Source organism: Centropristis striata, chromosome 22, assembly GCF_030273125.1.
Source record: "Centropristis striata isolate RG_2023a ecotype Rhode Island chromosome 22, C.striata_1.0, whole genome shotgun sequence".
Classification (NCBI taxonomy): Eukaryota; Metazoa; Chordata; class Actinopteri; order Perciformes; family Serranidae; genus Centropristis; species Centropristis striata.
The window spans coordinates 19690656-19706604 of record NC_081538.1 but is presented as its reverse complement, the minus strand read 5'-3'; the positions used below and the strand labels follow the sequence as shown (position 1 = coordinate 19706604).

General features: G+C 38.7%; 1 protein-coding gene across 1 annotated transcript in view; it reads right to left on the bottom strand.

Moving 5' to 3' along the window:
* Positions 1-5741: 5741 nt before the first annotated feature.
* LOC131960873 (beta-1,4 N-acetylgalactosaminyltransferase 2-like) overlaps positions 5742-15949 on the bottom strand; it is a 31189-nt gene continuing 20981 nt past the window's right edge. The window contains exons 9-11 of the mRNA XM_059326146.1: positions 8419-8562; positions 7017-7245; positions 5742-6901 (exon numbers count right to left, since the gene is read on the bottom strand). Of these exons, the coding sequence (XP_059182129.1) occupies positions 6717-6901; positions 7017-7245; positions 8419-8562 (558 nt within the window). The 3' untranslated portion in view covers positions 5742-6716. The remainder of the gene's footprint in view (positions 6902-7016; positions 7246-8418; positions 8563-15949) is intronic.

Below are 15949 nucleotides of genomic sequence, written 5' to 3'. Positions count from 1 at the left end.
GATGTAGATTGAACGTAAGGTTGCCTGCTGAGGTTATACCTGTTCTTTGAAAGGATTTCCTGGATGTACAGGCACAAATAAAACTCCTTCCCATGGTCAACTCTCACTTGGTCCCACATCCCATCTTGACTACTGCCGATCTGGAACAAATGAATGTGTGTTCATTATAATATAACATGTCTATATGGTGGCATAGACACATCTAATAAGTCGAATGCATTACAATGAATTAAATAAAATGCATTGGATAGATACTGACGAAACATTCAGTTTTATATGAGAGTCCTAAAAAACAAAATTACATTTAATACATTTGCTTTGTAAGTATAGTATATTACTCACCTGTACGCCTGCTCATAAATAATTAAATTATTTTTTACAGGCATGGTAGCATTTGCAACAATTTTGCTGCTGTAGCCATCAACTGCCACCACATGTGTGACACCAAACATGGCAAGCTTTTCGTTCTGGTCCATGTGTATCTTATGGCCCATATACTCAGCATGGTAGGGGATGGGGTTCAGATTACGAGCACCCTTTAAAATAAAGAGGAATACAATAATAACTGATTTGCTCATATGTGTTTGTTCAGTCACTCAAATAAACTTTTAAACCTTCAGTGGCTTGAGTTGTCAAAAAACTTTAGTCGAGTAGAAAGTACAATATTTCACTGCGGTCAAGCCAGCGGTCTCTGGTTTTCACGTAGTGAAGCCAGCCGCGCCAACATTTCGAGTGTGCCCTTATTGACGACTTTATACTCAATAGCTTCCAGGTCACGTGACCTATTGGCTCAAGATCAGTGGAGTTTTATTTTGAAAACCGAAAGTGTCCACACACTGCAGTAAGCTAGCGCTGACTTTCCCAGTTGTCTCAAAGTATTTGCCATAAAGTCGGCAATAAGGGCGCACTCGAAATGTTGGAGCGGCTGGCTTCACTACGCGAAAACCAGAGACGGCTGGCCTGACCGCAGTAATATTTCTCTCTGAAATGGAATTATAAAGTAGCATCAAATGGAAATACTGTAACTACCTCAAAAGTGTACTTAATTACTTTACACCACTGGTCATGTACTTATGAAATGACAAAGTACTGTTAAAAAATATTGATTATATATAAATAAATGTGTTACTTACATGTCGTCGCAAATCATGGTAAGGCTGATGCACTTCTCTCAAGACTCTTCCAACCCTGCTTTCTCCTGCACGCACACACCGATTGAAGACAGGTACCCCGTCATAAATTTACGGCCATAGGTTGGACCCGTCTGTTAAAAGACATAGATAAAACATAGATTACTATTCTCCGACAAATAAATAGGCCACGGAAATTAAATATGTAAATATACACATACCCTGTAGATTGAAGAAATCACTGCCGTTTCCAATTGAGCATCAGAGACATGATTTCGTCTCCGCATATTGTGCTCCATGCAGAACCTCCTCACCGTCATAATGGAGCACTGCGGAACACCAACACGCTGCAGAGCGGTGCTTATTTCCGCGTGTGTATTTCCACTTTCAAAAAGTTCGCTGACTAAACTAGCATAAGGCTGGAGTACTGCCATACCGGATTATTTTTGTTGTTGTTGTTGTTGTTCTTGTTCTTCTTCTTCTTCTCCTTCTTCTCCTCCTTGTTCTTCTCCTTCTCCTCCTTCTTCTTCTCCTTTTTCTCCTTCTTCTTCTCCTTCTTCTCCTTCTTCTTCTTCTTCTTCTTCTTCGCGGGTGAACAAAAAAAACGGTCATGGAGCAAACAAACAAACAAACGCCATTTTTCTGTTTTTTTGTTTTTCTGTTTGAAAAACAGAAAAACGATGCAGTTTGTTTGTTTTTCCGATTTGGTTTTGAAACAGAATAACCAAAGAACGAACCATACACGGATTCGGGTACCATAGTATAATTCCTTTTTCTGTCCAAACGAAAATAGGAGAAAACGAAAACAGTGCCCCCTTTTTCTTTTTTTCGTTTTAAACCAAAAACGAAAAAACTGATTTTGTTATCAGCATCAAAAAACGAAATAACCACAAAACCTAAATTAAATAACGGCCGTTATTTGGTTTTTGCAAATTCATTTTTTCCTTTTTTCGTTTCTCATTTATTGATATGACGTCGGACACATCGGAAGCGGGAAAATAAAAGTCCCGTCCCGTAAAAGTACTTCAGAAGCGATCAGATCAGCAGCACCGGCGATACCCGTCGCTGTGTACAACATGTGGTCACATAGTCTTTCCAAACGTCAGGCTCACCCGCCGGCATTAGTTATGATTATAATTAATAATCAATAATAATTATGTTAATAAATGGGAACCATGCATGGTTCAGAGAACAGTAGCCTATACTAGTGTATGATGGTACTTTATTTTTATTTTTTATGCTCGATAATAAGTACTTATTAATATGGGACTTTTATTTTGACGGGACTTTTATTTTTCCGCTTCCGATGTGTCCGACGTCATATCAATAAATGAGAAACGAAAAAAGGAAAAATGAATTTGCAAAAAACAAATAATGGCCGTTATTTCATTTAGGTTTTTTGGTTATTTCGTTTGTTTATGCTGATAGCAAAATCCGTTTTTTCGTTTTTGGTTTAAAACGAAAAAAAGGAAAAGGGGGCACTGTTTTCGTTTTCTCCTATTTTCGTTTGGACAGAAAAAGGAATTATACTATGGTACCCGGGTATCATAGTAATAAGTAATCAGTAATAAGTACTGATTACCAAGTACTGATTACCAAGCATAAAAAAGGAAAAAAAAGTATCATCATACACTAGTATGGGCTACTGTTCTCTTTCTACACACATGCATGGTTCACATTTATTAACATAATAATTATTGATTATTAATTATTATAATAATAATACCAGGCCTAACACCATAAATGAAAGCTATCGCTATGAAAGAGTTTAAGTTTAGTTCACTTTTTTTTCCAAGATAAATGACGTAGGACATTGAAAGATTCCCTTTGATTAGATAGGCTATATAGCACACTCAGAACATTGTCATATAATTTAATTACAGCCATAGGCGGCGGGTGAGCCTGACGTTTGGGAAGCCTATCTGACCACATGTTATACACAGCGCCCGGTATCGCCGGTGCTGCTGATCGCTTCTGAAGTACTTTTATGTTATTTATCTCATCGCCATGGCAATGCAGCAGCTGCATCATAATACATCCCTGGAATATGGGGGAAGCTTGCTCGCGATCGCAGCTCCTTTAATGAGAACGCGAACAGAGCACAAAGCTCAGAGCCGGACAATAACCGGAAAATAACACCAGTTAACTCTGACCGGGGCTGTTAGGGATTAATAAAAAAATAGCAATAATCACATCATGACTTTTAGCAAGAATGCTGCTTAGACACATTTATAAAACACATTTATATGCCAGGCACAGCACACAGAAATAAGGAGTATCGAAAGAAAGGACATACTGATAACGCTTTGCACATCGCCACATAATTTGGGGGCAAGCAGATAAAAAACTGAAGCATTCTTTGTGCTCCAATTCAAGGCCAGGGGCCCAGGTGGAGACTGATACTGACAAAACTAGACAAGATACAGTAGTGTGCTGTTAGCTTTTTTCCTTCCACAGGGCAGAGACCGGAAGCTGAAGCACCGAGAGGCTAGGACTAGCCTGCGTGCCTACGTAATGGGCGGGCTGAGTCTAAACCATGGTGCTGGCCCAACAGTTTTTGACCAATCAGATAGTCGCACATTCATATTATAAAACTCTGTGTAAAAGTAAGTTAGGTATCCTTTTCTGGGAGGTGGTTACAGCTAACTGCTTTGCAGCCTGTGATTTCTGAACAGAGAAGGTCGATGTACATCATTTACTCTTTCATTATTGTCTTAAATAAATAGTCAAAAGGATTTTACTCTCCTCTCATCTGTTCTGCAAAAAAAACGAACTCTAACAGGGCTAAAGGTTTTATTGAGCCAGAACATGAACACAGAGCCTGGTTGAGCCTCCTCTGTACTAAAGCCCTCAGGTCTACTCTTCATGTAATAACTGCGCCAGCCTGTGGCTAAACATCAGCACTGAAGCCATAACTTCACAAGTTCTCATTTTCAATGATTATTATGTTTACGTGTGTGAGGTTGTGGCTGCAGCTGCTGCCCGTTCGTCACTATGCTGACAAGTTGCCAGGGACAACGCGTTGCCATGGTGATAAGATAAACAACGTAAAAGTACTTCAGAAGTGGGCAGCAGTTATTCCCGCTTCCGATGTGTCTGACGTCTGACGTCATATCAATAAATGAGAAACGAAAAAATGAAAAAAGGAATTTGCAAAAACCAAATAACGGCCGTTATTTAATTTTGTTTTTTAGTTATTTTCGTTTTCTGATGCTGAGAGCAAAATCCGTTTTGGTTTAAAACGAAAAAAGGAAAAGGAGGCACTGTTTTCATTTTTTTCGTATTTTCATTTTGACAGAAAAATTAATTATACTATGGCACCCGGACCCTTCCAGTGGTAAAATTAGTGACACACTGACGTCTTTTTGCTAATGTGATGTTACTTACAGTTGCTGCTGTAGGGAAAAAGAAAAGTATATCCCTCCTCTTCGGAGGGGGAGGAGCAGGAGGAGGCGCCATGTCTGTCAGACTGCGTTTGTCTGTGTGTGTCTGTGTGTGGGGGTGGGCAGGCGTTTGTTTGGTCATCAGCCAAATGAGCCAATCAAACGTGAGTTTGAAACGTAGACTTGAAAAAAAAATTGGACTGGCACATTCACGCTGGTGAAAAAGGGGTTAATGTGACTCTGAACATAATGCAAATAATTCACTCAATAATGATAGGGTCAATTCTATCCTTGCAAAATATGGGAAGGCAATCTAACTAACTTTTATAACTGCACTTCAAAGATAACGCAAATAAGGTTGCTTAAAAGTTGGTAGGGACAATTTGGGCCTCCTGAAAAGTTGGTAGGGTCATGTCCCTACCGTCCCTATGCAAACCTACGCCCATGCTGTTATGTCCTTACAGTTTTCCCCAGAACAACACAGTGGCGGCTATTGCTTAACTAGACATCTATACATAACTGATCAAATCCTTTTCATTTAAGTGTTTTCTGTAAATAATTACATTTCTTATAGCCAACTATTTGATCTGAAGTATAGATCCCACATGGAACTGCTCACAACAATGTCTGTGGATTGTCTTGAGTAACTGGGTCATGATTTGTGGAAAAAGACATGCTTTTGAGCTTTTTTTAACTTCCAGTCTCTTATAATAATACAGCTAAACCTCAAGTAGAATTATCCGACAACCACACCCCACAAATCCTCTGCCTCACTCTGGAGACTTAACAGTGAAGACAGTGGCCCACTAATCATTTAGTGAGCAGCTATAGCAAATTGAATTTAGTGAGGAAAGACCACAGGCAGAACATTGGCCATCACAGCGAACTGGTGGCAAGAACCAGCACTGGGTCTGACCAGCAACAAGTTGCTGATCCAGCAAAATCAAAGGGTGTCTGGGTGGTCCAGCATTAACATTAGACCCCCAATGCTGGGGTCTGGCCTGGCTGAATTCAAGTTACCTATACAAAGGCAAAGGTCAGTGTCCTTCCTTTTAACTCGTTTTGCATTTTTAAGCACCAGCAAGAAAGAGTCTCCATCCGTCCCACAGGGATTGACATTGTAAAGCATTGTTGTGGTGTAAATTGTAGGAGGAGACTCAGGAAACATTATCAATTATTATTAATAAGTATATATTCTTCCCATATCAACAATTACAGTTACAATTATCATGGCAGCACTTTGTAAAATAACTTATTTTAAATCAGCCTCTCCTCCTTCCTTAGTCTGCTCCAGTGACATCACCGATGATGTCATCCAGGGTACAAAAGGAGGAAGTGGCTGGGCGCTTCCTTCCTTTATCCTGAGCACCAGGTGAGTATGAGGGGAATAAACTGAATCAAAACAAAACAACAAAAAATCCTACCTGCTAACAGAAACAAACCCAGGATAGAATATGGTTAAATAATAACAAAACAAACGGTTAGATTAATATGAAATGCTGCAATGACAAAATAGGGACAAATGGTGTATTCTCACCCACAATAACACAAGTACATAACTGCACAGATACCTCTTCTATCTTTAACCAGCCTTTATACAGCAGATGTTTTTATGCTTAGTGTTTCCATTACTTAATTTGACAGGCACCTGTATTATGCTTCACTACACTAAAAACATTTAAATTATTCAAAATATATTTAGGTTTGAGCTCCATCTACAGAGATTGACATTGGATGGACTATGTGAATGACCCACAGAACTTTGAAATGGAACAAATAAATTTAATTTATAACCTGCTTTACAAAGAAGATGATGGACATGCATTTTTTTTCAGAATACCTTTATACTAATAATTTAATGAAGTACTATATATAAATCAAAATCCAATAAAATAGCATATGATCAAAAGTCATTTCTTTATTTAACTTTCTCTATTAACCATGTATAACAACCATATAAAAGTAAAAGTTGGCCTTCCCATGAACTTCATTTTGTTTTTAGGTAAATCTCACCAAAGATAAGCCTAATAAAATACTTATATTATGCTTGTGTGGCTATACAGTGATACTGTATAAAACAAATTCATTCAAAACTAATCACAAAGGATCAAACAATTAAAAAACCAGAGAAGAAAGATAAAAATGAAATACATATGTTAAAAAGTGCAGGGAAATATGTAACTCAGTGTCCTATGGTGGTCTTCTATCCATATTTGATGCACTTCAGGTGGTTCTTAAAGAAGTGAAGCCGCAGTTTGAACTCTGCGTCATTCCTTGCAGGGTGTCTGAAGTGGTTGTACTTGGATTGGTTTTGTTTGCGCTGATGGCCAATAGACACGTGGTTACATGTGGCAACCAGCAAGGAGCCCAGGCCATCCATGAAGAACTCTAGAGTCAGAGACATTTGCTTCTTTTAGAAAAAATGTTTGCTTGTATCATAGCCAAGAAAAAGTGTGGACTTACTGCCACTTGGAGGTCTAACTCTGTCTAGATCTAGACCTACCTGAGTGTGCTACCCTCTGGAGCTTAGGGTCAAATCCCACCTTCTGGACTGCATCTGTACGTGCTAGGAAGAAGTTGACCACCCCACTGGTCAGAGAGCATTGTGGATAACCAGGAAGTGAGCTAAACTTCTTTTTAGATTTCCTGTGCAGACAGCCACCTTCCATTTCTTCTCCTTCCTCATAGAGAATGGAGAAATAAAACTGGTTCCCTTGTACTGTGCCACCCACCTGAAGATCAGAGACATGAAAGAATGGCTATTAACTTGTTAGCAGTACGCTGTGTGCCTGCCTTTTGCCCAATAAATGCTTAGATAGGCTCCAAATGACAGATGAAGTATAGTTGTTAAAAACAAGTGAAGAGGATTAAAAGTGCTTTTGGAGAAAGATATCTTATATTTTATTCCAATCAAAAACAAGTCTGGCTACTGGACTCTTTGCCCTGATGTGGATCTCAGACAGAAATCTAAGACTGTGATCCATGCAGACAAATGAAATACACACAATGGCCCTCATTTATCAACCAAATGTAGAGACCAGCACAGATCAGAGCGCAGAAATCATCTAACGATAGGGTTAATGTGTGATTCATGAAATGTTTCCCAGGTGAAAACTGAACCAGTTGGTTTTGTTTGGCAGCATTAAAAGTAGCATAAAATGTAGTCGAAAAAAATCAGTGTAGCAGTGGATAATCAAACTCCTGAGGAGGCTGGAATATTTAATTTATACACCTGTGATATGTATGGTTTATAGGCTTATAACATGTATGCTATTAATACTATTAAAATGGAGAGATTTTAATATTATTTAAACATTTAAAAATTTACAGCGCAATTCTTTGGTTTTAAGTCTACGTTTAGGTGAAAGAAGGGTCAAAATGCTGGTTGGAGCCCTAATGCACAGCACCATGCTGACTGGAGGAGTCCAGGTGGACCCCAGCCCCAGCCCCGTAATGGAAATGCTTTCATTTTGGGTATACCCGGTGGTGGAGGAGACACTGACACACCTCCAGGGGCCCAACCCAGATAACGGTAAACACTTTAAAAGACTCACAAATTGAGATCAGATGTCAGGTTTGATCATAACCACCGCTCACGCTCAAATAGATAAACGACGAGCCTTGTATTGAAATGACCGTACGCCCACTTTTCTGCCATATTCCTTTCATAAATGAGGGCCAGTGTATTACTTCCATGCCTATTTATCCTTGTAATCGTTTTAACTTACATTCATATTTGATATTTTTTATACTTATATTTTATTCCTTATGTAGCCTAGGTAAATTACACAGAATAAAACAAAACAACAAAAACAAATTCATCAGCTCAAAGAATTAATGCAAAGATGATACAGATAATAATTTGTTGAACAGCAACTGGTTGCATTGAGCCATTTAATTCTCACCATGTCCAGTTCAGGGACCGCCTCCATCACCTCCACCAGCTTCTCGATCTTTGTCTTCTCTGTAAACACAAAGTCATCGTCTAACCACAGGAAGTACTTGGTGGTTACCTGGGACACCGCCAGATTCCTGCCAGCAAACCAGCCCTAAGGCAGGAGACATGTTTTACAGACTTTTAAAATTATTTATATTGTTTATTTCAGGTCAAGAGTAAAATGCATTGTAGTGACCTGGTTTCCTCCTAAACTGATGCTTGCAAAAAAAAAAAATTTAGAATACAGTACATTCGTGCCTATATATATTGATACCTGTAGCACTGGGATCCTGTCGGATCAGTTATGCAAGCGAAAGAGGCTCAAATAAATGGACACAGTATAGAATATTGAAAATAAATGTTTGACATTACGATATATTGAATATAATAATAACATAAACTAAAATGTTCAATCTCCTATAAACTTTTTTTAAAATCCATTTTAAACAAATAAAGGCATTTAGGGATTTATTTATTTTTTCTTTAATATACACAGAATTCCATGTTATGCTGCTATACAACTGATTATTATTTATCCATGTACAATCACCATCTTTGGTTTGCCAGAAATGAGGACAAAACTCAGACAATGTACAGTGACCTACAACAATAAACAAGTGTGTTATTAGGGCCTCGGGGCAATCGCACTGGTCCCATACAGCAATAGCTGTAGGGACCAGTGCTTGGGGCACTACTGTTACACTGTGGATTTTTTCTTCTTCCTCTTCCGGACGCAATTTCGTCCCGCTACTAGTCCTACAACTTGAAGAGTTGCAGGACAAATTATATATCAAAACGTGCGGTTTGATCGGGATCGGTGTGCTATTACTTTTCTCTACAGAATACGAATTTTAATACAAAATTTTGCATTGAAATGAATGGGACGGCCGAAAAAAAATGAGCGAAAAAGAACAATAATTGGAGATTTTTAACCTTCTACTTCTCCAGCATAATTTCACCTAGAGACTCCATTTAAACTTTAAACTGTAGACACAAGTCTTGTGTATCGGTGTATTAATCCACATTTTGATAGGTCATATAGTTTTTTATCAATCTCTGTTCAATGACCATGATCATTTTATCATGCAATACCCACCCATTATAAAAATGGGTGTGTATTGCACGGAATGTTCGTGTCACAGTGTGTGACATCATCGCCAGAGTGTAGAGGGAGAGAAAAAACTGTCAAAAAATAAATTTGAAAACTGCGCTCCAGGCCGTAAATTCCACTCTACAGAAATAATTTATACATAAAAATGTAGGAATATTTGTCTTCTCCCTCACAATCCTCTGGTAAAGCTGTCAGAGTTATAGTTTGGGCGTAGGACGCACAGATGCGCCACCAACATGCACCAACAGCCTCATTGGCTCCCATATTAAAAACGCAGGAAGATTTCTAAAAAAAAGGGAGATGTAAAAGTTTTTTTAGATCGCTCTAACAAAGCTATTTTTTCATTTTTCTTAAAAAAAAAACATATGTAGACGTTCAGGAAGAACTCAGGACGCTCAAAATGAAGTCGGATCAATGATAGGTATTATGTTTTTGCCAAAATTGCTTTCTGTTCAAGGCCAGAAATTCCAGTCCACCTCTGGCTGCTGTCACTCTTTCGGAACATTAACAGGTGTCAGTTAATTCTGTTGATTGCTTTGATCTGATTGCCTTTGATCTTTGATGTGATTATAGTTACAGTACACACACATGCACGTAAGCACGCACACTCCTCACACATGCATACACATGCTTCAAACACACACACACACACACACACAGGTAACTTTATGTGATTTTAATTACACACACACACACACACACACACACACACAGACACACATTTTGAGGTTAAAGGGCATAGTTTGAAATCTCTGAAGAATCTCTGAAGAATCTCAACATAGTGTACACATACCGGCAGTAGCCACCGTGGCCCTTTCAGAATTTCCCCAGAGGAAATTTTCTAGTTGTAGCTACTCTTGTATCTCAATGTCTTTCTTGGAGTCCTGGGCACTGAAAAGTCCTCCATAATGGCTTCTAGCTTCAACTTCAGCAGTGTTCCGAAAAAATTATCACTCTGTTTCTGAAGTGACATCAATCTATGACGCACCTACCCCTTAACGGTCTGAACAACCAATCAATGTATATCAGGCCTTGTGCTCTGTTTTTAGGTGCGCGAGACAAACGCTCCCTAACACTGACAAAACTAGCTTGTGTCATGCTAAAATGGCTAAAGAACAGAAGAAACGCAAAAATGAAGATGAATATTGAACGTTTAAAGAGGACTGGGAAGTCAGTTTTTCTGTGTCCACTGGTTCGGGGAAATGCATCTGTCTACTTCGTCAAAACATAATTTCAGAATTTAAAAGGCCAAATTTGCAGCGCCATCACGAAATAAAACACCCAAGGTTCAGTGCAGACTTTCCGGAAGGTGGAGAGCTAAGGGCTGAAAAATTGACGAGACTAAAATAGTATTGTCGGCTACAGTAGATCTGAAAGTTTGTTTTAATTTTCCCTTCAAGAGGAGAGACCGGAGAGAGAAAGAGGAACATCACAATGCATAAAAGACATAATAATATGTGCATCATACCTGTGCATTATGTGCTGTGTGTTATACTGTTATGGACTTTGTGATCAATACTTGCAAATCATTAAGTAGGTCAAATGATTATTTTACTGAAGTAATGCCAGTAATGACATCCCTCATGCTTTTAATTTCTTAATAACATAGCATTACTATCCTTATGCTCAAATGCTTAATGCTTTCACAGAGAAAAGGGACATTTTTAAATTGTGGCCCTTGAAAAGTATTTTTTTATCAAATAAATCTGATTCGGTAGAGGTTGAGTACCACCGTTCTAGACTGTGCTGTGATTGGCTATTACTCGTTGCCTCATCACTGTAAAGTTTTATTGAACATTTCTGGGTTTGTTTGGTTTTTTTTCTTTTTACAACCTTTAGTCCATCTGGTGTGGATGACAAAATGAGCTGAACCAAACTGAAAAAACACTTTAATCAGCAAAGTAAAGTGTCAAAGCAGCGTAGAGTGAGGTGGACGGACTGTTAATGTCAGACCCAGTGTGGTCTCTGGCCACCAGCCTGCTGTTTGGCTCATTTTCCGTTACCAGTGAAGAATGAAAGGATAGAGCTTGCTAGCATAAGCGTCCATGGCGTAACAGCAAAATCTAGGCTTTTGTCATATGGAAGTGGGTGTGGTTTTAGCTAAAAGAGGTATGAAAAGCGATTGACTCAGTCGGGTAGTGTGAACAAAGTATAAGTAAACACAGGAGTCACTTGAGGAGGATCCACCACGAGCATTTAAGCTTGTTAGCCAGATGCAGCATGCATCTGTTCATGCAACATTGTGGCTGATTTTGGTCACTTAGCATGCTCTGCAGATGGTGTTTCAAACAGTGATTAATGAAGTAGATGCAGTCTCTTTAAACTATGCGGAGGTCCGATGATGCCACCCATAAGCCTTATAGACATAATCCTTATCTTTATTGCAGTGTTGTGCATTTACGTACAGTTCACTAACTCTAAGCCCCAGTCCAGGTGCTCATTGCAATGTCACCTCTCTGAACATGAAGCTCTGTGGAGCTCTGCCCTCCAGCAGCAGCAGACACACCAGAAGTTTCTCCTCTACTGTAGCTGCTCAGCTGCCTTTTTTAAAATCCTGTCTTTATCATGTGACTTTATGTTTGTTCTGCAACGTTTACAACTTCAAATGTAGTGCAGTGCAAAATAAGTGATACTTCCAGCCCTGGTCAATGTGATAATCTTTGTGATATTGCTGTCTGTGTGAGTGTGTGTGTGTGTGTGTGTGTGTGTGTGTGTGTGTGTGTGTCTGTGTGTGTATGTGTGTGGCACCGGACGGACCCAGTGAGGCATGGACCAGTATTACCCCCCTCCCCCGGGTCCGTATTTTTTTTTCATACTTGGCCCTAATAGTTGTCCTAATACAGCAGCAAATAATAATTAATAAATTATATAAAGGCATTCCCGTGCCCCTGAGCTGGACACAGTTCACAGTATAAATACACAATGGAGGTTGTTATTCATGTGCAGGTGTTTGTTAAACAGAGAAAACACTTATTATTATTATTATTATTATTATTATTATTATTATTATTATCATCATCAGTGCATGTCTCCAGCTGTTAAAGCGACTGACAGCTGATCCAGCTGTGATCCGCTGCCGCCGTCATTAGAAACGGACGTCGCTTCACGTGACGCTCCGGAGGGAAGGACGTCCCATTTGTCTTAAATCGTTTCTCCTCTCCTCGCTTCCCTCACTTGCGTCTCTCCATGCATCCCCGGTGGGCGGGACTAAGACGCAAGTGAACGGCGCAAGTGAGGGATGCAGGGATGCGAAATAGACGACATGGGACGCACCCCATGAGTCATCAAATAATACCCATAACTTGGCAGCGTTTGGCAACTCCCTGACCCAGCCTGTGTGGCGCCATCAGAACAGAAACAGGTTGAACCAAACATCAGCACAAAACCACAAATTAAATGTGTCAACTTGTTCACACCTCAGTAGGTACAGCTGCAGGGGCGGGGTTTGTGTCCTTTGTTTAAAGCTCAAAGAAGACACAAATGAACATCAGTCATCTCTGGCTTACATGTGATCCCAACATCATTAATGGTAAATTCCACACCAAATCTATGTAACAAATCGCGTCAACCCTAAAATTCCTGCAATTAGACATAATTGAGCTTGTTCACAATTTGTATTAATTTAATTAATTAATTAATTTATTATTATTACAGATTTATGACAAGAAAAACTATCTCCACACACCCACAGTTCTCTATAAAAGAGGGCTGATATTCAGGGGTTAAACTGGTCGTTTAAATGAGCAATGACAACAGCAGGGTAGTGTTGTCTGATGGTGTGTCAAACTAGCTGCGTTTTTCAGGCCAAGAAACTCTTATGAGGCATAATGAGAAATATAAAAAAAAATCCTCTAGTTATTTTAGCTGTCATTTATTACACACAAATGTAAATAAATATATGAATTCATAAATGGATGTATACGATTAAAGAAATTCATGGAATTAAATTGTAAAGTTTCTCTTTCTAGCACGGTGCTCATCCTTCAGAACAGGTCGGGAGAGATAATTTCCACCTGTTGTTGTTAAACTTCAAAGCAAACATTGTCTGTGCCAAAGTCATAACTTCAACGATGCCGTCTCACGCAACATACACCCTCTCAACCAGCTCTACTAGATCTAATCCAATCTAATGATGGATTTGGAGGTGATTGGTTTCATAATATATGTGCATGTGAATGTGAAGACAAAAACAAGACATAAATCATAAAAAATAAAGAAAAATGCAAGTTGAATTTCTTTGATAATTTTTTTTCAAAATTGCAATATTGTCATGAATATTGGAAGAAAGAAAATGTGTCTCCACAAGAGACCCTTGCTATGCTTTATATATTGAACTATTTTCACTTTTATGACCATTACTTATAGCCTCTCCTGTCCTCTCCTCTCTGCTCTGTGTAAACAGCCTGCTGTTCTGTTGATTTTAAGTGAATATTTGTCACGTGACCGTTCGTCTCAGCAGAATCAATCATGGCATCACAGTGTCGCTGAGGAGCCAGAATGTAATGTTTTGAACAGGATCTAGTTATTCCAAACAACTTATTTTTGGCGACGTTTTAAATGAGACATGTAGGATAAAGTGATTTTGGCAGAAATATCACAATTTTAAGCTTTGTTTTGGTTATTTTTTCTAATACTTTTGTAACTGATTAAAGATTCAAGGCCTGTCGGAAAGATCACTTTTGGACGATAATGCCTGTTTTTACAGTTTCTACTAGGGTTTATTTTTGGTTTTCTTTTAAAGAAAACATATGTTTCAATCAATTCAATGGTGGGGCTAAATGTAAAAGTTTTGCCAAATTATCGGCACGACTATATTCCCATTTTTTTGTGCTCCTGTTGGCGGTGTTGGCCTCCGTCAGGTCAGCAGCCGGAGGGAGGAAGGGCTTCTGCTTGGTGACCTTAGAATTGCATCTCTGCAGATGATGTGGTTCTTTTGGCTTCATCAGACCGGGACCTCCAGCACTCATTAGGGCGGTTTGCAGCCGAGTGTGAAGCGGCTGGGATGAGAGTCAGCACCTCCAAGTGTCACACCGCGGTGAGGGATGTCTTGTCTTGGGTTTTTTGTCTTGTGAATTTACGGTTTTATTTTGAAAAGTAACTTCTGGTTTTATTTTGAAAAGTAACTTCCCTCTCGTTTCAGGTCACTTGCCCTTCCTCCTGTGTCAGGTCTGGTGTCTTCCCTGATTCCTGATTGTTTCCACCTGTGTTCCCCTCCCCCGTGTGTGTGTATATAGTCTTTGTCTTCCCCTGTCCATGTTGCCAGAGTATTCGTCGTCCTGTCGTTTGCTTCCAGCCCTTCACAGTCTTGTATTGAGTCCAAGTTAAGTGTCAAGTTTTATTTTCTGTATTGTTTTTCCTCTGAAACAGAGTGATTTATTATTCATAGTTTTCTGGTTAAGTTTTTTTATTTTTCTAGTCAGAGTAATTTTTGTAGCATTGGTTTCCTCCTTTTGGAGTGTTTTCTGTTTGATAATTTTGTAACATTGATAGAGAAGATAATTTCATAGCCTGTGTGCTTTTCCTCTTCAGAGTGATTTTTTTGTTTCTAACTTTTTATAGTGTTTTCCTGATAAGATCAGAGTAGGTTATTTTCCTCCTTCGGGAGTGTTTTTGGTTTCTGTGTTATTTTGTGCTGTTGGTGTGTCTTCAGACAATCTAGAATTTCATAGCTTGTTGTTTTATCATTTCTGTCTACTAGAAATCCAATCAGTAAAATAAAGCCTGTCATTTCTACTGCCTATCTGCATCTGAGTCCTCCTTTTTGCCCAAGCCTGACACCAAGTCTGAGGCCATGGTTCTCCGCTGGAGAACGATGGCTGCCCCCTCTAGTAACATTTCTATTTATTTATTGAAAGCTTTCTTATTTAACAGAATTTTCATAAACAATAATTGTTTATATTATATGGACATATTTTTTTTTTTTCTTCTATTAATGAACTGGGATGACTGATTGTTTGTCCATTCTTAAAGTAGAATGACCAGTGTTGGGGAGTAGTGAACTAAGTGTAATTGATCCAGTAGTTTACATTTTGCAGTAGCTTGCTGAAGTTCAACTGCATTCATGTTTTTGTAGTGATAGTGTAATTATAATTATTATTATTTTTTATATATATATATATATATATATATATATATATATATATTTTTTTTTTTTTAAACCCTTTTTTGTGTAGTTAAACTACTGCAACTATAAACTATAATTTGGCCCAAAAAATGAGTCATTTTTTGTAATGGTCATATGGTTTTCTACTGTAATTTAAAGAAGTATGGTGTGTCACATTCCTTTTTCTGCTATTCTACTGATAATAAGCTCAAAAATGTCCTGAACTACTAATTAGTTTGAACTACTTGTTATAAGTAGTTGACCAAATAGACTTCTCCCTCGGGT